This window comes from Callospermophilus lateralis, chromosome 16, assembly GCF_048772815.1.
Source record: "Callospermophilus lateralis isolate mCalLat2 chromosome 16, mCalLat2.hap1, whole genome shotgun sequence".
Lineage (NCBI taxonomy): Eukaryota > Metazoa > Chordata > Mammalia > Rodentia > Sciuridae > Callospermophilus > Callospermophilus lateralis.
Genome location: NC_135320.1, coordinates 28573769 through 28599282, shown reverse-complemented (window position 1 = coordinate 28599282; position 25514 = coordinate 28573769). Strand labels below are relative to the sequence as shown.

The 25514-nt window shown below is 40.3% G+C and overlaps 1 protein-coding gene across 1 annotated transcript in view; it reads left to right on the top strand.

Moving 5' to 3' along the window:
- The window catches only part of Clvs1 (clavesin 1), a 185480-nt gene that overhangs the window by 146818 nt on the left and 13148 nt on the right, over nucleotides 1-25514 (top strand). The window contains exons 3-4 of the mRNA XM_076836305.1: nucleotides 2892-3002; nucleotides 6462-6697. Of these exons, the coding sequence (XP_076692420.1) occupies nucleotides 2892-3002; nucleotides 6462-6697 (347 nt within the window). The remainder of the gene's footprint in view (nucleotides 1-2891; nucleotides 3003-6461; nucleotides 6698-25514) is intronic.

Sequence of the window (25514 nt, the reverse complement as noted above, 5' to 3'; positions counted from 1 at the left end):
TGTCTCAGCATCTTAATGGGATCCTGCCTCAAAATAAAAAATAATTTAAAAAGGCTGGGCATTTAGTTCCATGATAAAGCACCCCTGGGTTCTATTGTCAGTACCACACCCACAAAAGAGTGTGTCTTCAACAGTGAGATTATAGTGATTTTTTTCTTCCTGATGTCTTTACTTTCTAATTTCTTTAGTAATAATTTTTATCTGTTTTTGACTTTTCTAGAATGTGTATCACTTTCATAGTAAGGAAGCAAAATTAATTTAAAATAAACTGGAGATGTAGATACATTTTATGAATTGAACATGTTTATAATTTGGAACAATGTCATATTATTATTGCTAAATGTATAAAAAGTACAGAATTTTTATAATTTTCTTAAACTTAGGGTATGGTTAGGTGCATATTTTTAGTCTCCAAGAACTCTAAAAAACAGTGCTGTCCCGTCATTGAATCAAAGCCTATCTTGTCAGAGTCTGCTCCTCACTAACAAATACTCCTCCATGAAGGTGGTGAGCTTGGGTTTGATGGTCCTTGGATAACTTGTGTGACTGATAACTTCCGCTTTATCTGCAGTTTGATAATGTGACCAGGTAAAGACAACCAGCAATTGTGGGCATTGACCATAAAAGGGTTGTGCTTGCTAACTTTCCCTTCTCTTCCCTACAACACATACATCATTATTATTAATAACATTTCCAGGCCCATTAAGGAATACCCAGAACATTTGTATATTGCCCTATTAGACAGGAGAATCTTTTATTTAATTTTTATAGAAGGATCCTGAAGAAAAATAACTGTATTTTTTACTCTTGCCCAAGCCCAGAGCTAAAGGCACAGGTTTACACATGTCTGTCAGCACATATTTACCAACTGACTTGAATGAGGGCAGTAAGAGCCCAAAACTTCTTTTTTTTTTGGCCAGGGTCAACCTAGCCAGAACTTACATAGACGCTGAGCTATAAATTTTTTTCAGTCTTCCCTGACACAAATAGAAGACGGTTTTTGATATCTTTGAGGTTTCAAAAACTAAAACTAAGTGTCTCTTGGTATTTTTTTAAAGGCTAATAGTTTCTTAGTGATTTTGCTTACTGTCTCTTGAGTATTATTTAGACTTTTCTTCGACTTTAATAACCTAGAAATGTAGAGTACAATAGCCTATCAGTAGAAATAAAAAACTGCTTATTGGTATTATTTTAAAAGATAGTAAATCCTTGGCTTTATAAATAAATGCTTTATTCTTATTCTTCTATAGGCCCTCAGAACTCACATTTATTTTGTGAAATAATGCATTATATTTCTGAACATTATATTTCAAGACCTTGAAAGAAGCCAGAAAGAGAGAGACTCGAATATAGCACTTATTGCAAAGAACAACCTTTTGGGAATGGCCTCTCTCTTTAAGGAATCAAACATTTTTTTTACATCCTGAATTGTAAATTAAAATAAATGAAGACAACATTACTAAGAATTTTTATACTTCTTAAATTTGATTTGGATTAGTAAGAGATTATGACAAATGCACACATTAGTGTAAATGATCGCTCTAACAGTAATTTCATGGTTTCATTAAGTTTTTAAAAGTATGATAGATGAAACAAAAAACAAAATTACCATGAAAAACAAGGACCTTTTACTGAAATTGTCCCATTTAGCCTTTGAAATATTTCTTTTCCACACTGTAAAATGTCTAGATAGAGGCAAAAATTATTTTTAAATTTTTCAAACGTCAACCCTTAAGCACAGTTCCATGTACTCATGTTAAAAACTAGGTCTTGGTGTGGAAGATGCCTAGGGATCCTGTAGAACTCAAAGAGTTCTGAAAAAAAAGTTAATGACCCTCTTTCCTTGTTACTAAAAAAGACCCAGGCAAGGCATTTCATACACCCACAGGGAGCAGCTCCCTGCCTGAACTGCTATTTCCCTCTGCTTTCATCTTACCTTGTAACACTTTACAGAGATATTTGTTGTACTGAAATTGATTGACAGCAAACTCCGCAACTCAAATAACAGTTAGAGTTCCTACTTTTTAAATTCAATTAGCCAAGATAAACCAAATCTGCAGAGACCTTTCATGAGGACCTGATCACCCAGGACTAATACAGACTCCATGGTCAAGGTCCTTTGTCCTGTGGATCTAATTAGCCCCCAGAGCAGTTTCCCAGCTTTTAAATCATAAACTCATGCCCTGCTCTGTACTCCAAATTTGGAACCACTTTGCTCTTATTTTAATCTGATATTTATAAAATATGCTGTTCTACAGAAAAGAATGTGCCTGTGGCTCAGTTAGGGGGATCAGCTAGCCCCTCAATCAATAAGTATCTTCTCCCTTGGGACCTGCCATGATCCTAGGATGGAGGAAGGAGATAGCACTGTCACCCATGCAGACTTCGACAGTGAGTTTTGTTAGACTTTGGTCAATTCAAACAGCCTCATCTCCCCAGATCCTTAGAATCCTTTTTCAGCCCCTTTTCACACACCAGGCACTCCATCACCAGGACATTCAGCTATTATGATGATATCTATGGAGAGAGTGGGAGGAAGAGAGCAAAGAGGAAAGACCCCTGGAGCTAAGACTTGATCGCCTAATGCAGAATCAACTCCCCTCAGCACCCCGGACACACACACTCAGTGCCAGGCAGGGGTTCATATAATTGCAATGTGGAAAAGATGAGCTGGCATCTGTACCCCATTTTCGAGTCGAGGCATCAAAATGGGAGGAGGAAGGCCAGAAAAATAGAGGAAACTGAAACAGCTGGGAGGCTTGGTGGGTTCTCATCCTTTCTCCACCAGGAAGCTAGAGTTTCAACCCGATAGTCTTCAGGGTTGCAGGGCCACTGATTCCTTCCAACCTGGAGTGTTTATTAATGGACCTGCATTTCTCTTTCCTTCCCAGGACAGCTTTCCTGCCCGCTTCGGAGGAGTCCATTTTGTCAACCAGCCCTGGTACATTCACGCCCTGTACACGCTCATCAAGCCATTCCTTAAAGACAAGACCAGGAAACGGGTAATAAGAACGAACTGTGTCACAGAAATTCCAAATTCCCTGGGAATACCAAGGATAATTACGGTGCTCCCCTCCCCCATTGTGTTCCCCTGGGCTTATCTTCCACCTAGGGTTTTTCTGCAACCCCTGAGCATTTGAGCCTCAGCTGGAGTTTGCAAATGGCCTAGATACAATCAATAATTCAGTAGAAGTGGGCTATTTTCGGAGTTCCAGTGACAAACCAAAGGAAACTTTGAAGGCATGCAAATGCCAGATGCCCATTTAACAATAAATGTAGATGAGAGATACTGGGTCCAGCAGCTTCCTGTTTAAGGAATATTTTAATAGTTAGCCTTTTAACCTGTAAATGTATTATCACTATGAAGAATATTTGTAATCTGTTTTTGTCTTGTGGCTCTTGGATGGGTAGGTGACTGTCCTGTGCATCATCTATAGGGTTGGAAAAGCATTCTTCATAGGAAATAAGAATGCTTTTAGAAAGAAGGCTTTTAAAATCTTATCAGTTGACATTTGGGGAGTTGGTCTCTCTCATTAGAGCTGGGCTTTTGTGGCACTTGGATTAGCTGAGTGAGAATTTTTTTTTTTTTAATATTCTGAATCTCAGTTTCCTTTTTCATGAAGAGAGGAAACTAACACCTACATCAGCGTTGTTGGGAGTCACTTAATGAGCCAGTGGCTAAGACCTTGTGTCATAATGCATTCCTGTAGCAGACACTGAGTGACGTTTTACCATTTAGCTCGTCTTTTCTACTCCCTCCCCAGTTTTGCTGAGGGATACTTTAAAAGTAAAATTGTATATATTGAAGGTGTGTGGTGTAAAGATTAACATACATACACATCGTAAAATGACCACCACAATCGAACTCATTAACACATGCACGGCCACACAATCATGTTTTTATTTTATTTTCCTTTTTGGTGTGGGGAACTCCATTAGCCAATTTCAAGTACACAGTGCAGTGTTATTAACTGTTGCCACTGCATTGTATATTAGATCCTCACAATTTATCCATCTGTTTAATTGAACCTCTGTAGCCGTTCACCATCATCTTTCCTCCTCTACCCCCAGACCCTGGCAACCACTTTTCCACTCTCTGCTTCTGTGAGCTCATTTGTTTTCAGATTTTACGAATAAGTGAGATCATGCAATATTTATCTTTCAGTGCCAGGCTTAATTCACTCAACATAACATACTCGAGGTTCATCTGTTATCAAAAATGGCAGGAACATCTTTTTAAAGGCCAAATAATATATTCCATTCTCTCTCTCTCTCTCTCTCTCTCTCTCTCTCTCTCTGTGGGAGGGGAGGGGGAGAGAGAGAGGGAGAAGCAGAGACAGGGACACAGAGAGAGAATGTGTGAAAGTATATACCATATTTTCTTTACTCATTTGTTTACAGACACTTGAGGTTTCCATATCTTGGCTATTGTGAATAAGGATGCAGTGTTTCCTTTTAGGCTTTCTGACTTCAGCTGCCTCCTGGTCAGGAGCTCCACTCCCCAAGGGAGTTTGGCCAGGGTCATTCTTACAACACTTCTCTATACCCCTATGCCCAGGAGACACAGCACTGGGGAGAGCTTCAGGAAGGACTGATGTGAGGTTCCTCTCTCACACACCACGGGGCTCCTAATTCCCCCAGACTGTGGATACTCCTAAGTCCTTGGGGAACATGGCAGTAGAATACAGGAAGGATAATTTCCCTGTCTTCAGACAAATACGGCACTGGGAACCAGAACTCACCAAAATCAGGAGGCGACATTCTGAGATAGTTTGCAGTCTGTCTGGGGTTCTGGAGAGGGCTAAGAAAGCAAGAGTCCTGTGCTGTTTCCAGTATGGTTTCAGGCTCCCTGGTGTCTTCCTCTTCAACCCTGGATGAGGCCAGTGGGAATTTCTCCTCCCATGATAGACACTTGCTGCTCTGCCAGTGAAGGAACTTTCTGGAGCTTTGGGCACAAGACATAGTGTGTTAGGTCAGGGCCCAGCCTATGCCTGTGTGTTTCTCTATCCCACAGGACTCTCAGACGGGAGAGCCATGTACAACAGCACTTCTCGTTCTTTAAAAAAACTGGATGTATTGAGTGTGTGTGTGTACAAATGTTGACTTTAAGTGCCAGGGACAGTATTTAAGTTTAGTATCCTTCAAATACTACGGCACTATCTAAGGAGCTTTTTAAAAACCAGAATAATTAAATTACATCAAAGAAATAAATCTTAAAATTCATTAATCCCCAACTGCAGGGTCAGAATATGTACATTATTTTTTGAAGTACTACAGTATTTTAAAGAATTTAGCACTTGGCTTCTTTTCTCTCTCCCTTATCTTTAAATGATGCCATTATATAATAAATTAAAATGAATACAGTAGCAAATACTTATTACCAAGGTCCTGAATTTAAGTAGTTTTAAAATCACATTTAAATTTTATCATAGCTAATCGTGGTATGTGTGTTCATTTGTGTGCATGTATGTGTATATCGTTGGTGGCTTTATATTTATATGTGACTTATTTATTACATATAATTAATTATTTGTAGCTCAACATGTTGCACATAATTATTTCATGCCTGCCAATGCCATCACAGATGCACTTTAAATAACCTTTTAGAATCAATTTCTAAATTGTTGTCAATGTTAATTATGTGCTTGTGGATCATGCATTTTATGGATTTGTCTGAAAAAACTTATGATTTGGGGCCATTTTATTTTTTCCCGTTTGATGATTTTCTAACATTGTTTGTTCAGATGATGCAGAATTGTATGAGGCCCCAATGTAAACCAAACAGAAAATGTCTACAAAAAAAAAAAAAAAAACAATATTTTCTCAGGCCACAGTTTTTAATTCCATTGACTAAATATGGATTGAGCTTCTACCTTCTGTTCTTCTAACCAATACCCTAGGAGCTAAGAGCATGGTAAAGGAGTAAAATAACATTTCTTTTTACCCAGGTATTCTCTCCCCAAGGGGAAGCAAGATTTAGACGAACACATTGGCAAAAAAATATATAGAAGTCAATAGAGATTGAAGACCTCATTGGAGGACAGGCAGGAGAACCAGGATTGGCAGAATTATAAAGAGGCTGAGAAGGATGGGCAGGACCAGGGGAGACACTGAGGGCCAGAGGGCCCAGCTGGGAGATCAGAGTAGTCTGGGGATGCATATGAGGCATGGACAGGGTTTGGGATGGTCTACATCAGTCTCCTGTATGTGAAAACATGAGCCATGGCCAAATAATACCCAATCTGTTCATAAACTTCATTTTTGTGACTATTAATTCAGCCCCTTTTCTGAGCCATAAATTAACATCTCACGATGACTAAGCTACAGCACAAAATGCATGCCTCTTTAAACACCATCATCGCCAACAGTGCATCCAATTTGTCACTGCTAAATTGTGCATTAGATTAAATACTTGGTCATATCAAATTTTTTTTTATTGGCAATTTTTTTTTTCTTTTCAGATTTTCCTGCATGGAAACAATTTAAATAGCCTTCACCAGCTAATCCACCCGGAGTTTTTGCCCTCTGAATTTGGAGGAACCCTGCCTCCCTATGACATGGGAACTTGGGCTCGGACATTACTCGGTCCTGACTACAGCGATGAAAATGACTATACTCACACTTCCTATAATGCCATGCATGTCAAACACACGTCCTCCAACCTCGAGAGAGAATGCTCGCCCAAACCCATGAAAAGGTAAGACCCGTGTTATCGAAGATTTGCATTCAGAGGTCAGTGGGGTTTTTGATTTAGTCCTATTGTGGATTGAGTATTGGAAGACTTCATGGGCATGGAATTGAATAAAATAAATTGCAATACATTCTTGGCTGATTTTACTGGAATTGAAAGCAAATAGGGCTTGACTGGTCCAGAAATACAGTTGTCCCCGTTGTATTAAAGGAACAGTTCAAGGCTAGGACCTTGCTCATGTCCTGATTACAGCCCTGGCCTCTCTCGGGAGTTTGTTAATATGCACAGGTGAAATGGTGGGCCTCTGAGATGGCAAAGCAACCTGCTAGTAAATGTTCCTATCATTTATTCAGTTGGAACCAAACAAGCATTTACGAGGCTTCAGCACGGATTAGGGACCAGGGGCATAAACATGAATAAATTCCCAAAGAACAGAGAGGTGTGCCTCTAGAAAATCTTCCAAGTAAGAATATTTGGAACACATTTATAAAGTGTTTGGCAGTTGAGTTGGATTCTGAAGATTGGCAATGCTGGTATAATAAAGGGAACTGGAAAGCCAAGCAGAGGGGCAGACAGAAGCATGGAAGGTCAGATGGTCTTGTGTGGCAAACAGGTGTGGGAGAGTTGGGGATAGGTGGAGACATGGAGGAGAGGTCCAAAGGGATTTGGCTCCAGGTGGTGAAGTGTGTTCCATTCGGGACAGTGCTAGGGAAGAGGGTTGCTGCTTCTTCTTTTTTTCCTTTGTATAGCAGAAAATAGAATCCAGGGACTCATGCATGCTAAGTAAGTGCTCTGCTCCTGAGCTATACCCCCAGCCTGAAGACTGATTTTCAAATTTATATGAAAAAATATGAGTACCCTCTCATTGTAAAAACTAAAATGCAATTCCAAAACTAAATTCCAATTTTTCCCTTAAGATGATTATCAGGCTGGGGTGGGTCCTTCCTTTCTGTTTTTCATGCATTACATTATCTGTGCACATCTCTACAAATAAATTATCTAATAATGAGCATTAGTGTGCTAGAACTGTCATAATAAAGTGCCACAGAGAGGGTGGCTTAAACAGCCAAAATTTTTCTCACAATTTTAGAAGTTACAAGTGCAAGGTGAAGGTGTCTGTAGGGTTTATTTCTCTGAGGTCTCTCTCCTTGGCTTGCAGAGGGCCGTAATTCTTCAGTGTCTTCATGTGGTTTTCCTTCTGTGCACATCTGTGCCTTCATCTATTCTTCTTAGAAGGACATCAGTCATATTGGATTAGGACACACCCTACTGACTTCATTTTACCTTAATCATTTCTTTAAAGCTGCTACCTCCAAATCTAGGGGACTGAGGTTTAGGACTTCAACATAAGAATCTAGCCAGGGAGTAGGAAGAACATAATTTAGCCCATGGCATTGTTATCTAACACCTTTGCATGTCAGTATGTCTGGACTTAGCTCATACTGCTATAGTGCACAGAATTCTAGAACATCGATATGCCAGTTTAGCCATTTTCTGATTGGTGGAAATTTAGGTTGCTTTTGAGTTTTGTTCTCTGTTTCAAATAAGTCTCAATAAATATCCTTGTTACTTCTCCTCATTTTCCTAGGAAGGTCCCCTGGGTAGATTCAGAGCCCTGCATTTGCTGGATCAGACGCTGTGTGCATTTTGAGTTGTTAGTCCTCACTACCCAGAGACATCTGATCAACCTCTCACCCGCAATGTGTGAGAATCTTCCTTTCCCCAGGCCTTCCCAAAGTACTAGATATCACCAGATTTCAATTTTAATCAGAATCCTGGTGGTTGGAAAATGCCACATCACTTTTGTTTTCATCTGTATGTCCTCACCAGACATAGTTAAGCAGAGACGTGACATAACTAGGTCTGCATTTTCTAAGAATTATTTTCTAAGATTAGCAGGGAGATATTTTGTGGACCAGGAACTATCACAGTTGTTGGAAGCTTCTAAACCTTTTGGAAGCTCAGATGGTTAGAAGTCTAGACCTAACATCAAGCAGAGGAATACTCACCCCATTATAGCGAAGTTGGCACAGGAGAGAGGACAAGTATCCATCTTGAAGTAGCCTTAGGATAACCGTGTCTATCCATCTCTTGCCCCCAAGTAGAACATCCAGGATGAGGATCTCTGTCTTGTCTAGCTGTGAATATTACACAAATATTATACTCAAGTATGTGAGAGGCTCTCTGTTGGGATGGGAGGGATCTGGAAATTCATTGAGTCCCAAAGTAATGCACGAACATTCTCAGTGAACTGTTGGTTACAGTGGCTGAGAGTTTGCTTGTGACATTGTCCATTCCCACTCCTAACCTGTGCTCATTCCAGATGACAGAATAATGGAAACAACTCACTGTTCTGAGCCCTTTAACCTTCAATAACTCTTAATCCTCACCACAAGGTACTATTATTATTCCCATTTCACACACAAGAAAACAGACTCATAAATGTTACCCACCTATGCAAGGTCACACAGCAAGTAAATGACCAAGCTGGGATTTAGACTTTCGCAGGCTGGCTCTGGACTCTGGGTTCATGTCCACTCTAAGATAAAACATGTTGCCTGGTCTTCCATGTACTTTCTATTGTTTCTCCCCCAACCTCTATTTATGGGGAAAGTGACACCCCACAGATCCTGTCCCCACATATCTCTAGAGATGTTTGCACAAGACTATCATATTTCCATGTATGTTTGAACTTCCAAAGTCAAGTGGCCTACAATAGGAATTTGACATTCTTTCCACAGGGTCTAGTCACAGCACTACTTCTTTTTGAGCGAACGTACCTGTCCTGACTTCAAATTCTACCTTTGATTTGATGTTGAGGGTCAAAGGTAGTGACAGCTTTCATTATCAGGTCATGAATTATGGAGGGAGAAGGCATTTTCCAACTTCTATTCACTTTACCCCTTCCCAAGAAAGGAGTAAAGTAAATAGAACTCAGTGTCTAATATACAGTAGACACTGTGTCTAATACACAGAGCAGACACCTGTACATGCTTGTTAAATATGTGAATGAAAATGACAAGTGAAAGCTATTACCTCCAAAGCACATCCTTGGTACACTCAACCAATTGCTTCAACCAGTTGTTCTCATGTAGGACAGATGAGGCTGGGCACCGGAGGAACTTTTAGGAAGCAGGTTTATTTAAACTATTGTGTTTCAGAAGTGCTAAAGCCTAAAAAATCTCTGGACCTAGAGTCTGGAAATGCTTTGAACTTTATACCCAGCAGGTGGGAACTTAACAGTTACTCTTTGTCCCACATTCTTAGGCTAGAAAGAGGTTTTACAAGTTTTTACCAAGAAAACAGAGATAGTACCTTTTGTACAGCAACAAGCTTGAGATAGACTCTGTCACACCTTTTGTCTGCAAACCTGGCATTTCCAAGAAAGGGAAAGCTTCAAACCAGAAGGCTCTCTGCAGAAATCCTGCTGACAAGGAACCTAATTAGGGGGACGGGAGGGTTCCTGAAGAAGTTGAATTATTACACTTATGGTTGGGGGTCTCTTAGGTGATGGCGGAGTGCCTGATCTGCTTCAGTTCTGCATCCAGGGGGAAAGGGCTGGTTCCCCTTGTCTCTAACAAAGTTCCAGTAGATCATGCTTATTGGAGTGTTCTACTAGCTTTTGCATCACTGTGACCAAAATACCCCACAAGAGCAACTTAGAGAAGGGCAAGTTTATTTGGGGCTTCTGATTTCAGAGATCTCAGTCCCCACATGGCCAACTTCATGGCTCTGGCCCAAGGTGAGGCTGCACTTCAGGAGGAAGGGCCCAGTGGAGGAAGGCTGTTCAGTTCATAACCGGGTCAGGAAGTAGAGCCATAGAAGTGGGGAGGGGGCTGCAGAGAAGATATAGCCTTCAGGGCATGCCCCCAGTAACCCACCTGTTCCAGCCTCAGCAGACCTGCCTACAGTTACCACCGAGTCAGTCCATTCAGACTAGGATGTAGTGATTAGGTTACAGCCCTCCTCATCTAACATTTTCACCTCTGAATATTCCTGCATTAAGAGGAGTTTGGGGGGTATACTTCATATTCAGACTGCAACAAGGAGCTTGTATTCTAGTAGGGAAGAGAAGACATCCACAAATAACTATAGCAGGAACAGAGAGGAAAAGTGAGAACCTGCCACTATGTTCCAAGGAAGCATTGTTAATTTCAGCCAGGAAGACTCTCAGGGGAGCTGTCATGAAGGAAGTTGTGGCTGGTCTGCGGTTTGGAGGACAAGTGCGTCCCTTTACATGCGGGACTCAAAATCCAAGACCACCTAACTAGAGAAACTAGCAATTGTGTACACGTCTCCTTTCCCCCACCAATGCTACAAGGGTGTCCTGTCCACTCCTGTTGCTCTTTGTGTTGCAAACTTAAACCTTCCTCTAGGGATTTCTGGCAGCCACAGGAGATGGGCAGGGGCACCAGTGAAAAGGAATCTCCTCATCTGTTAGCATGCATCTGCCATCAGGCTTCTCAGTGAAGGAGGAAGAGAACAGCCACGATTCAGAGTATCTTTTAGAGGCCCTTGAAACTCATGGGAATGTAGGAAAATTGAAAAGAGAATTAGGGAAAAACTTTAAGGGAACTTCTCCTGGTTTTCCACCTGGTAGACTGTTCTGTTCCCCAGCATAGACGACTGTCAGGCAGCCTTGGCATAGACTGTCAGGCAGCCTTGGTCTGCAGTGTCCAAGCATAGACAGGTAGTTTATGGGGTGAGATGTTCCCTGCTGCCTGGCCAAATTAGAAAGGGCCTCATTACTCTGAGCCAGGTGATGTTGAAACAGCACTGTGATTTCCAGTTAACACAGACTGCGTATCCTCCTAACTTCTGCCATAGTTCCCAGCATGCTTAAGATCTACTTGGAGTCCAATGGATTTTGTAGACTGTCCTTGGGTACTAATCACAAATGACTACTGAGTTCCAAGTGGCTCTCTCAAACTATGCTTTTTTGGTACACCTGTAGAATAAAATCCCAGATCCCTGTTACTCTCAGCAAATGAGTGGTTTTAATAAGCTCTTTTTTTTCTCTCTTCAATAATTGTGGCTCAACCCTTAAGCAGAATTAAAAAAAAATGTTAGTTTAGATGGAAATTTCTCTAAATAGGTTATTTCAATATCATTCTTCTCTTAAATCCAAAGACAACCAAGTGGGCTATTGAGGTATGTGACATTCTATACTTCAATATTAAATGAAGTGGAGTTCTGTATGTTTAACCTCTTATTTCTGTTTTTTATTTCTTCCATTTCCTTGCTCCTGGGCTATTGGTGGGTCTTTTTGCTGGTCTTGCTGGTGAATGTGTGAAGCATCCCATTTCCTCCTCTATGATTCATTATTTGACTGTTTTAGACTTGAAGAATAGGTAACCAAATGTATTAAAATTGTCCAATAGAGAACAGTAAGTAAGCTTTGTATCAGTTATAAATATGATGATTATTATTTTTGCAAAGAAGAGAGAACCTGAAATGAATTGCTTTAAATAAAAAGGAAATGTCTTATTTCACATAATGGGATGTGTCAAATTAAAGTGGCTGCAGAAGTGCTTTGCCAATGACTTAGTGATGACCACAAGAACCCAGGTTCTCTCCACTATGTCCAGCACGATTGGAGAATTCCAGACAAGGAAGGCCTTTGCCTCTGTCTTACATGGGAAGGATGGCGCCCAAACAAAAGGAACACTTGTGGAATACGAAGGAGGAGAAGATGATTCTGTGTTGGGAAACAACAGTCCTGTTTCAGGCTTAGTAAGCTCAAAACTTCTTTTCCATGAATTAGGTGCATGATTTTTTTTAAAATCAGTATATAGATTTTGTGACATCTCCTTTAGTTATTAAGCAATGTTTTTAATTAGTTTCTGGCTATGGCCTTTATTACTGATAAAATAAATTAAAATGACTATAATATTGTTAAAGACAAGTACACACCCAGAATCACTACTGGTTAGTGATTAGCCATTTTGCAGAGATTTTTAAATGTATTTACATATATATATATACACACACACACACACACACACACACACACTACATACATACATACATACATACATACACACACAGACATACACATGCATTTATGTATCTACATATGTACACAAATATATTTGTATTTAGAAATCATTGGTGATAAATATGTAGGTTTTATCCTATCACTTGGATTCAGAATAAAGATCTTACTACCTCCTGGAATTGGAGCCATCTAAATGCAAACATTTGGTCCAGAGGCGAGGAGTTTGGAGTTACCTGATTTACAAGCAACACTCAGAAGAGAAGGTTGTGATAGGTGCTCTTGAAGCATGTTGGAGATTACAAATTGCCCTCAGGGGCTTTACTTCATTGTTTTGTTCATTTCTTCTGAACTTTGACAGACCTGAGCACAGCTATTGACAAGGGAATTGTGATCTCAAGGAAATAAAGAATATCTTTCTTGGTATGGTTACCAGAGGTTCTGGCCAGAGGGGCTCCCAACTTCAGGCAGTCCCAACAGACCAGGTCTGGCCACTCTTCCCCAAATCAAGTGGAAAATGTAATGGCAAGGTAGGAAAGGAATTTATTCAGGAAGGACATAATTTATACTAGAAGGACAAGGAAGGCATGTGTCCTCATCCTTATCCTCTGGGGTTGGCTAGAGTTCCCAGATTAAATAGGGAAGTGAGGCCAAAAGTGCGCATAGTTAAGAGGTCTTGCTCAAAGTGGTCTGGTTGTTCATTGTCTCGGGATGACCATGGGGGGCCTTGTCAGCAATAAGAAAGTTGCTGCTGCCTGGTGGGTAGTTTTAACTATCGCAATTTGTTGATCCATGTGAATTATTTTTCTTGGAATCCAAAATGAATGCAAGAGGGAATAATTCAGAGAAAAGGAAAAGTCAGAAAGGCAAGATATTAGTTTAGGGTAATGATGGCTGGAGACTTCCAGGCACCTTACCAGGGTTCTGAAACAGTGTGTTCTAAAAGCTGGCAGACGATGATCTGTTGATTGTGATGTCTTGTAAATCTTAAAAAGACCTTAGTTATCCTTGGCAACTCCACCCTTGAAGGGATGGGATTACCAGTTTTAAATGAACATGTCTTAAATGATCAATATGACTACATGCAGAGCTAAAAAAGACTCTGGCCCAAAGTTTAAGGTAGAAAGGAGTCAAATACAAAATAAAGGTCAAGTTGCCAAGCTTTTATCCTACTTTTAATGATGTATTTGACATCCGAGTCAGTGCTTTAAGCAAAAGCAGCCTCGAACTTCCAATTGCAGTATTTCTGGGGCAAAAATAAAGGAAGGATTCTGAACACCAAGCTCTGTGCTGCCTCTGAACCTGTCACCAGGGAGAAAGTGCATTGGATTTTCCAGGACTGGGGAGTGGGGTCATCCCAGTGAAGGGGTAGGGGAACAATCCTCAACTAAACAGGATTAGTCCAGATACGGAGGAATTGGTTTCCTTAATTAGGGATGGTGACTAGATTAAGTCCCCACTGTGTAAGAATGGCAGGTTGTTCCTCCAGGGCTGGAAGAGAAAGAAAACATGTGTTTTGCTCCATCCCTTTCATTGACCTTGAGTATGGTCCTCTCGATTGTACTGCTGAAGACAGCATTTATATGCAGGATGAATATTATTTATAAAAATTTTACATAAAAATACATTTTGTTATTCTCTTTATTATCAGAATTTATGAAATTTTAAATCTAGTGGGAGTCACTTAAGTGTATCAGAATTTCTACAGACCTCTTCTGTTGTCCCCAAATGATGTGTATGTGATATGTGTGTGTGTGTGTGCGCGTGCGCACACGCACACATGTATACAAGTGTTGCCTAACAAGGGTGTTGTATTCAAAGGTCATTAAGTAACCAGAAATTCTTGTTTCTATGATGTAATCATTGTTATTTCACAAAATGATCATAAGGGTTTTAATTTCAATAAAAATAAAGTTCCTTAATACTAAAGATTCAGTGTCATAGCTGGTACATGTGTTAGTTAGGTTTTTCTTTCTGTAACCAAAGTACCCGACAAGAACAACTTAGACGAGGGAAAGTTCATTTTGGCTCTTGATTTCAGGGATTTGGTCCAAGATGGACCAACTCCATTGCTCTGAGTTCAAGTGAGACAGAACATCATGGCAGAAGGGTGTGGCAGAGGGAAGCTGCTGTGTTCAAGGTAGGCAAAATGCAGAGAGAGTCAGGGTTAGGGACTGCAGGGAAGATGAGCCCATCCAGGGTAAGCCCACAGTAACCCACTCCTCCATCCATACCCCACCTGCCTTCAGTTACCCCCCAGTCAGCCCATTCACACTAGGATGAAATAACTGATTAGGTTATGGCTCTCTTAATCTAATCATTTCACCTCTGACTACTCCTGAATTAGTAGGAGATTTGGGGGGACACCTCATATCCAAATCATAATAATAGTACATGTGAAATTTCTAGAAAGTTTTATGAAATATGAATAATGTTTTAAAAACATCTGCTTAATCCTTTTGCTCATTACTACCTATATGAAATAGCTGGGATTAAAGTTGAAGCCTCCTGACTTTAGGTTTGGGTATTTTTCTGGGTAATCACACCACTAGCTTCTTCTTGCACATGACATATGTTTCATACATATTTAATATTTTTAGTCCAAAAAAATATAAGTATGTGGTACAAAGAGTTGCTTTTTATACCGGTTCTAAGGTTCAAAAAAATATTTTTCCTTCCTCTAATTGTCATAGCCAAGGTTCTAAGAAGTCTTGCAGGAACAAAAGCACTCTATCACTAAACCTATTTTGTCCTAAAATTTCTTCTGGGTAGACTAGTTTTGAGCATTTTACGGTGCAGTTGTCTCCTAGAGACTTCTGGAAAGCACTGATCCACTGATTGAAATGGAAAGTCAGGAAGCTGATTTAGGTTCATGGAAATCCAACTGGGCTGAGCCTTAACGATTTTCATCCTCCTTGTTTCCTGGAGCCCCCTTCCTGGTATGCTCAGAAGCATCTGCATTTCAGTCTGGGCTCAATCTGGTAGCCCTGTTATACAAGGAAGAATTTTTTTTTTCTTTTTTTAATGTACTATCTGGTATTGCAGCCTCATTCAATTCATGAACTTCCCAAATAAATATTCATGTCTCAGCACTGAAAGAGAAAGCCCAAATCTTTTAACTGTGAAGCCATGGCTCTTTCTCAGATGCCTGGAAGTAACCACAATGGGACATTTTTACTTCTCTTGTGCAGCACATGAGCTGACTAGACCCTAATTCTGTTACCTGTAGCCCAATTGCTCCAGCTTCCCAAGCCAGAAACAGTTTGAAGAAAAGCAGAGCCAGACTGACTTGAAAGATTCCTGCAGAGGTGCTCTCATGAGCATAGAATACAAGGCAGAGTTCAATGGCCCTACCCACCCTGTCCATTTCCACTCGACAACCATTTGATGAGCATTTCTCTAGGATGAGATCACAGGCTCCATCTCTCATATAATTGAAAGACCAGGGTCAGCAAAAGACCTCAATGAAAAAAGTGACAACATTGCACCACTTAAGCCCAAAACAACAGATTTTGGTTCTTAACTCTGTGTTATTGTCCTGAGTTGACATGACATGGCCATGACTCTGCTGTCTCTGGTGTGTGTTTATATTTAGTAATGTTTGTTCCCAGGCTTAAAATCAATATGCAATTCTTATAATTTCTCAGTATTCCAAGATAAGTTTTGGGTGCAGCCTGGTCATAGACAAAGTTGAACCATAAGAACTTAACAGAAATCCTGCTGTGGTTTTGTCCAACACACACAAAGGCTGTGAGTTAGAGGCTTGGTCTCCTGCTCGATGCTGTTGGAAGGTGGAGGAATTTTCAGAGGTGGGTTTAATAGGAAGTTATAGGTAATTGGAATTGTGCTCTCAAATAGGATTGGGGGACTCTGGTCTCTTCCTCTCTCTTTTACTTGCTGGCCTTGAGGGAGCAAGTTATTATGTCACAGACTCAGAAAATTATTCATAGAGAAAGAAGACTGGAAGACTCTAGCTGCCTCCCCAGTTAGAACAGTACAGAGCACCCACCAATTTCAGAGAAGCTATCCATCCTAGCATTTTAGGGAGAGCCACTGCCTTGGGGACTTGGCTGGCTCTGCCATTAAAAACTCCACTTTTGATGTTTTTGGTTGAAAACCTTCGTTCTCATATTCCCTAAAATGTCCCTTCTTGATTCCATGTGGAAGAAATGAAAAGATATCATAAACATATTGTGAACCATCTGATTTTTTTGAGGGGTGGGGCAGGAGGGGAAGAGAATGCTGAATTAAATTCAAAGTTTTGAGCCAGAGGAAACTCCCAGCAGTGTTGTTCTGTTTGGGCCCTTCCCTGGGTGGTAGAAGTCAATTTAACTGTTTTCAGCTGTCAGTAGCATTGGCCATGACCTGGGTGATCTTTCAACATGTAGTCCACCTTTTATTGGGTGAATCTGTACATTTGCTGGATAACGATTCTTTTCTGGCAGAGGTAATATATCATCGTGAAATACCACCCATATGAGAAAAATGAGGGCCTGCTGTATTGAGAACAGGAGGACCCTTGTCTTCTGAGCAGCCAGGGGAAGGATGCCATTGTACAGCGTGGCTGGGGAACAGATGTTCCATGTGATTATTAGGTTCAATAACACTATATAGTATATCGTTTCTTAATGAACAACACACAGTTTCTACTGTTCTCTAAGTTGTCTGGTGTTTGGCACCCACCTCAAACAGGATTGATCTTCTTGGTTTTGGTGTGTCACTGCTATTCAGGTTGCTAATGACTGAGATGTTGTCACTGAGATGAAGTCTCTAGAAGCAGAGACTTCTAAGGTAAGCCATAAATTGCCTGGTGTTTCATGTCACTTAGTGGATGCTGAAGTGTTCCATGCATGCAACAGGAATTTGTTAGCCATTCTTAAAGAATCAAGAAAAAGAGCCACATAGCCTCACTGTTATGGGTGCATCTGGCTGAGACAAGATATACTGTTTTTACACCGTCTTCTTTTCTGAGGCAGAAATAAAGGGGACCATCTCCTTACAAGCACATCATCTCTAGCCATGGAACAGTGGAGTGAAAGAAAATCTATATGATGAATTTAGTTGATAAGAAAATGAATGGGGCTAGTTAAAATTATGTGTAAAGGGTCATGCTTTCTCTTGTCTTTAAAGAATGACAGGAAAAAATATGAGGTAAAGATTTCTAAGCTATTGGCAAAGTAAAGAATTAGGCTTGAGTTAGAGGGATATGAACAGATGTGGGTGAACTGCTTGGGTAGAGTTTCCAAAGCAAACTGTGATTACTTACAGTGCATGCTCTGAAGATTCTTATGTGCTGATGCACCATGCTCAGAGGCAATTACTTGGAAAAGGAGATATCGCCTAGGCAAGAAAGACAAGGCTTATTTATTTCTTGTGACACATTGCTATTAGTAAACAAACACTTTGCCTGGTTCCAATTAAGCTGATGCTGTTTGTCCCCAACATCCAGCTAGCAATGAACCTCTCCTATAAGCTTATAATGATCACGTGGAGGAAAAAGAAACATTTATAGTATATGGTAAAAATCTCTGCAATGTCATGCTTCAAAACAGTGTGCAACTGGAATGTAGAGTTCTAGTTCCTTTTTAGTGTTAGTCAGACTTTGCAGTAGATGTCATTTGAGTTTAACATGTTCAAACTACAGAATATGAATTTTTATATCAGGGTCATGAAGGATGAGTATTTTATTGGAAACTCCTTTGTAGCCTCACTTAGAATGTGCCTGTCTGGTTTCCTGTTGTTATGGTAATAGGGACCAGTAAGGCCCCTCACTTAGCTCTGGGCTCATCAAGCTGAGTCCCAGGGTCTGCAGTTCCTGCATGCTTCAGCTTTGTGACTTTGAGGTTATGGTTACACTTTTATTTTCCTCTTTGTTTTTATTTACAGTCTGATCACTTCTTTTCACTGGCTTCTTTAGCTAGATGACCTTGGGCAAGACACTTTACCTCACTTGACCTTAGCTTCCTTGACCTTAAATAGATATGAAGATCTGCATGACCTTGGGAGGCTCCTGTTAAGAGTCAAATGGCAACAGAATGAGAATGTAAACTGCAGAGCACTATAGAAAAACAATAAAACAAATATTACTGTATTTTCCTTCCTATCATTATGCATAAGGATTCCCATTTTGTTCTAGATTTGCTTTCCTTCTAAATGAAATTTTGTCACTTAAAACAAAAATATCCAATGCCTAATAGAGAAACAGGCGATGAGGAGGCACAGTGACTCAAAGGGCAATGCCCTGAATTCCTGACCAGGAGTCAGAGTGGCCAATGAAATTGGCCGTTCCCTCTTCTTTGCATTAATTTATGCATAGAGCCAATATAATCTGTACCCTTGGAGCCCTATACCCAGAATGTGGCCAGGCACAGTGGGTGCAGAGCACATAAGGAAAGCCAAGCAAAGGGAATCATTAGAGTGAACATCACCCCTCTCTTTCTCCCATCTGCCAAGAAGGCCTTGCCCTCATGGGAGCCCTCGATTCCCACTCTATCCCTCTGGTCTGGATGACAGTTCCATCTTTATTGGTCTAAGTGTTTTTCCTTCCTCTCCAACCCTCTCATCTAATTTATTAACCATGGGGTCTTGACTATGGTTTTTGGAGACACAATGATGCCTCTCCTCTGCTTAACACCACACAAAGGCTTCCCATTGGCCTCTTGCATCATCTGGAGGCTGCTCATCTTGACCCCAAGCCACTCCTTGGTGTGCTCAGTCCTGGTCATTCCTTCTGTGTCCTGGGCTATTCCCTACTCCAAAGCATTCCTGCTCTGGATTGCTCCTCTCTCAATCATAGCTGAATTCCATCTATCAGGTCTGGTCCCATGTCACCCTGCTATTCTATATTAGCGAACTCTTATTTCCTACTCAATAGGGATCACAATACTGTAGTTATATATTTGTTGGTTTTCTTATGGATTTAATTTCCCTTCTACAGGTTATATGCTCTGTAAGGACAGGGATGGGTGGTTTAATTCACTGTTGTGTATTCTGTGCTTCACATTATCCCTTAGTATACAATAGGCGCTCTGGGTCTATCTGGGAATGGAGAAATGGAGAGGGGGGCGTAAAAGAGAGTAAGGAAGGAAGGAAAGCAGAAAAGAAGGATGAAGGAATGAACGCAGGAAGGAAAGAAGGAAAGCTAAAGTTGTGTGACAATAAATGCTATTAGGAATATTCTGTTTTGTAGAGTGAAAAAGGAAGGATAAGACATAAACATGATTGTTGTCATAAATGTTTGACTAGGATTTGAAATTATCTCTCAGATTATCCATTACTACCCATTAATCTGTGTGATATGCACTGATCACACAGAAATGTATTCAATTCTGAATGTTTTTGATTCCTAATTCATATTGCTACATAGGTTGTCCGAGATATTAAAGTTATATATAATATCCAAAACCAGATTATCTATTACTATCTCCTCAGCATTATTTCTCTCATTTTCTGGATTTCAATTAACATTTACAGCATCTTCATCTTTGTACATTTTAATTCATTCATTCATTGAGTGTTAACTAGGTGCCAAAATACAATATAGGATAGAAGGCTATTAAGACAACAGGATTTGAAATCAGATTGCATGAATTCCAATGAGTAGTTGTGTGACCTGATGTTTTGGTTTAGATCTGAAATGTCCCCCAAAGTCTCATGTGTTGAATGCTTGGTTCCCTGAGTCGCAATGTTTTGAGATGAGTCTTTTGGGAAATGATTATATCACAAGGACTCTGACTCCCTCAGTGGATTAATTTACTGATGGATTCATAATTTGATGGCATTATTGGGAGGTGATGGAAAACTGCAGGAGGTGTGGTCTAGCAGTAGGAAGTACATCACTGGGAATGCGCTCTGGAAGGGTATACTTTTCCCTGCCCCCACCTCTGCTTTCCAGCTGTCGTGAGCTGAGCAGCTTACCTCTGCCACAGGCTTCCACCATGGTGCTCCACCTCCCCACAGGCCCATAGTAATGGAGCCAGCCAACCATAACTGAAACCTCTGACATTGTGAGTCAAAATAAATCTTTCCAGCCTTAAGTTCTTTTTCTTATTTATTTATCACAGCGATGGAAAGCTGACTACACACCTGTGTAGCTATCTATTCCTCTCTCTAAAGGGTATAATAATAGATCAACCTTATTATTGTGCTGAGGGATTAAATGAAGGGCAAATATTAGCAGCTGAGGATGGAGCTGTAAACAGGGCTGTCAGCTCCTGCACGTCTCTGTGATCTATGAAGAAGACAATTTTAATCACATTACTGTACAGAAAGCTATCTCAGGTCCACCAAAGTGCTTTGAATAATTACAGTGTATCATGAGGCTACATGATGGGGATTTTAATCCAGTCTTAGGAGAAAAGTTGGTCAGGAAGGACTTCCCTGAGACAGTCTCAGTTAAGAGTTGAAGGATAATAAAGAGAGTTTCCCAGGCAACAGGGGAGGAATAGGAGCAAATACCCTACATGTACAAAGACCAGGGACAGTTCCAGGGATTACAATGTTTTACTAATTATAACATGCATTTTTTTCACATTAAAAATCTCTGGAATCAGGACCTATCCTACAATTCATGACATCATAATTCAATGCAATACAAAATTAGAACAAAACAAAACAAGACCAAAGGAGTTGGTGAGCAGAAATCATGGGAAGAATAGTTGGGAAAATATTTAAGAGCTTGACAGGCAGGGTTGTGTAGGGCATGGTAAGTCTATTGGACTTTATCCTAGGAACAATGGGAAGTGGCAGAAAGGTTTTAAACAGAGGAAAGAGATGGAAACATGGGTTGAATAAAAAGCTCACTCTGTCATGAGGAGAATGGCTTGGAGGAAGGAAGAGTGTGGGGAGAAAATCTGTGGCTATTGCAGTAGTGCAGGTGAGAGGTCTTGGTAGCTTGGATTGGGATAGTGAGCATGAAGATAACAAAAGATGGACTCAGAGATATTCAGTGGGTAAAACCTACAAGACTTGATGATCAAGTGGAACTGGAAATAAAGGAGTTTCTGGAATAACCAAAAGTCTCAGGCATGTGTAACTGCATGAATACTACTATTTCCCAAAATGTACTAATTGGGAAGAAAATTGTGAATTTAGGTTTGGACATAGTTAGTGTGAGGGCTTTGTGTGATATCCAGATATGTAGTCATGTGGACTGTTAGATATGTATAGTTCTAAGGCTCAAAAGAAAATTTTAGAATAGACATAAATTAGAGATTTGCAAGTATACAGAAGGGAATGCAAGACATGGGGATGGAGGAGGGGCTCTAGGGAGAGCTTGTAGAATGAAAATAAAATAGTGGGTGCTTAGGGTTGTCTGAGTTGCTAGGAAATCACATATTGAAGTTCATAAAGCACAGGACATCAAGGGTCATTTGAAACTGTAGAAGTTAAACCAAATGTGGTATTCAGAAGTCAAATGGAAAGGGTAAGAGAGTCAAGAAGGACGGAATGGTTAACTTTATTGACTGCTTCTAAAATGGCAATAAGAAGATTGGAAGGCACACATAAGACATCATAACTTGAATGTCCTTGGTAGCCCTAACAAGAACTGTGATGGAGTTACCTGAGTGGACCTATGAATGCAAAGAGTCCAAAATAGATGGGGACAAAGATCAGAGAAAGAGAATATCATTTCATTCGTGAAGTTTGGAAGTGAAGGTGGAGGGTATATGAGGATCCAGAGGTTTTAAGTATTTTTGTTTTGTTTTTCTTAAAAAAACGTTTTTGTCTTTATCTCCTTCATCTTCTTACTATTTTATGGAAAATCGGAAGACTGGGTATATTTCAAATCCAATAGCAATGATTCAGTAAAGAGGGATAAATTGAAGAAACAGAAGAGGGAATAACAGTTACCCCCAAAGCAGGCGAGTTGGTTTGGGATCCAGAGACAGAGTGGAGGAGGTTCCTGCCTTTCCCAGAGGAGACAGTTGCCTTCACAATAACCAGACACTTGGACACGAGATGTTCTGAAACTAGGGAGATCCCCTGGTCTATTGGCTTCCATTTCCTCAGTGAAGTGTAGGGCAAGTTCTGAACGTGAGATTAGAGTAGTGTGCAGGAGCTATTTTAGGAAAGATGGTACAGAGGTACGTGGGCTGAAATTTATGGAGAATCAGGAAAAGCTTGAAATTGCTTTGGCAGAAACATAGAAGGTAGAAGACAGTTTTGAGGGCTGATGGGAGTGGTGATAATTAGTTTACAGTGACCTGGGCAGTGTAATCTCAGGTGCTATCACTCCTCCTGTAGCTGGCAGGACAATAATGTTGTGGAGGTCATCCAGGGGTGTGATTTTGATTGAAGGAGCTCTGTATATAGCCAAGAGGAAGACTGAAGTGCTTTATCATGCAATCTCCATTTATATGAAAGGAAGTGAAGGTAGGTGGTGCCTCATGCATATAAGGAGACCTAGGTGTTGACCCATGAGGGCTGAGTGATGACCAGTTTTCCACCAACATGATTTAATGGAAAATGCACAAGACTTCATCACCTTGAGCTCTAGCTCTGCAATTTGACATGTAAGAAAGAGGTTACAGAGTGAAATAATGACTCCAAGTTGTCCAGAAGGGATGGGAACAAGAACACAAAGACAGAAAGCTCAGTTTTGGAAAGAGGGACTCAATGGGGACCAGTAGTTTGTTTTTTATTTGTTTTCTACTTAGTTTTGTTTCTCTTGCCTAGATCAGAGGCAAGCCAGAAACAAATGTCCAATACTTATTCCTTGAATGAAGAATAAGTGAACAAATAGGGGATAATATAAATAGTATATTCTCATAACAACTCACCTAACTCGGGTATTTATACCCCTATATAGTTTTTGGTGTTTGACTAAAGTAATAGTTCAGGCTACTGACCTAGATGGATTATTTTGTTAAAAATTTTTTTTTTTAGATGTTGGTGAACCTTTATTTTATCTATTTATTTATATGCAGTGCTGAGAATCTAACCCAGTGCCTCATACATGCTAGGCAAGCGCTTTACCACTGAGCCACAACCCCAGCCCTAAATGGATTATTTTTAAACCTGACTTTTATATTATTTTGAAAATAACCTTGTAATTTGAAATAAATTGTCTTTATGCATTTTTTTTTTGTGGTGCTGGGAATGGAACCCAGGACTTTGCACAAGCTAGGCAAGCACTCTACTGCTGAGCTACACCCTCGGTCATTAAAGTCCCTTTAATTTGAATCAAAGTAAAACAAAGATTTGACTGATTCACAGTAATCATTTATGTAGCTTAAATTATGTATAAGAAACATCTTTGAGGTTGAATAATGAGTTGCAGTGTTGAAAATAGTGGAGTTGAGAAAGTAATTGTGGGTCAGTGGTAGGAAGGGAACAGTGCATTCTTTTCGCTTTTTTTTTTTTTTTTTTTTAAATAGAAACTCTGACTTCTCTTATTTTATTGTTAGCTTTACTTTTTGTTAAGTGCAAGGTCCAGCCTGCCGTAAGTAACCCAGTAATGATTAAATTAATAATTTCTGCTGACATCTCTTCTTTTAAGTCTTTAGTGCCCCCACTGATGTTCAGCCAAATAATAGAAGCAATACACTTTCAATTGAGTTTACTCTCATCAATGGCACTCCATCCTGTTTCTTGCAGATTGAGTAAGATTCATTAGCTGACATTTAATTCCTGGTTCCTCTATGAACCTGCCAATTCCCTAGTCTGTTCCCAGCCAGTGTTTCTGAGGAAGCCCTCCTCCTATAGCCTGACATATAGGCATTGATGCAAGAGCTGTCTCTGGCAGCTAGTCTCTGGCCTCCCTGAGACCCAAATGATTCCTCTTCTGCTGCTTATGAAAGTCTTCAAATACTGTGTTCTTGCTCCAGGTGGAAGACAGAATGAGGCTGGATAACTGGTGCTGGATAACAGCACTGCTGGATCTCATCTTGGTGAAAGCACATCCTCACTGCAGTAGCAGGACCCCCATTTCCCAGGCCCTAGCTCAGCACTATGATGCACGTGCTTCACAGCACTTAGATGTTCCCAAGCTTCCCATTTGCTTCTATGTTTCTTGTCTGCATCAGCCCCACCGACTCTGTAAACAGGGGCTTATATGGTTGATAAGGTCCTGTGGACCAGCGCCTACACTACTGCCCAGCACTCATTAGGGCCTAATAAATAATTATTGATTCTTTCACAACTGTGACTCACTTGGGATGTTTCCTACCTGTGTTTAGCTATTGATTTCACTGCTGAGTCCTGGAATCCTTTGCTAAATGAAGGATAAACAGGTGCTGAGAGTGGGTCCTTGTCCACATAGATGCCCCAGACTTTTCTTCTTCACTTAGCATATAGTACAAGCTCACAACATGGACATGGACAAAATGAAAAGTAGAAATATAGCCTGGTGCCATGGCGCATGCCTGTAATCTCAGTGGCTTGGGAGGCTGATGCAGGAGGATCCTGAGTTCAAAGCCCACCTCAGCAAAAGCAAGATGCTAAGCAACTCAGTGAGACCCTGTCTCTAAATACAATACAAAATAGGGCTTGGTGGTTGAGTGTACCAAGTTTAATCCCTAGTACCAAAAAAAAAAAAAAAAAAAATAGAAAAGAAAAAAAAGAAAAAGAAAAGTACATAAGTAAGATGACCTCAGTTTCCCAACTTTAATTATCTGAAATGCTTCTCCTCCAAATATTTCCCAGATAAAAAGATGGGCTTTTCTAGTCAGAGAGCTTTTTTTTTTAAGCAATAAATTAGGCCTTTAAATGATTTTTAAAAACTCTTTAAGATCATGAATAAATCAATGAATGGAATTGGAGTTTAGGCATTTCTTTTGAACGAGCCACTCCTGGTGAATCCTCTCAGCTCTGTTTGAGATGAGGAAA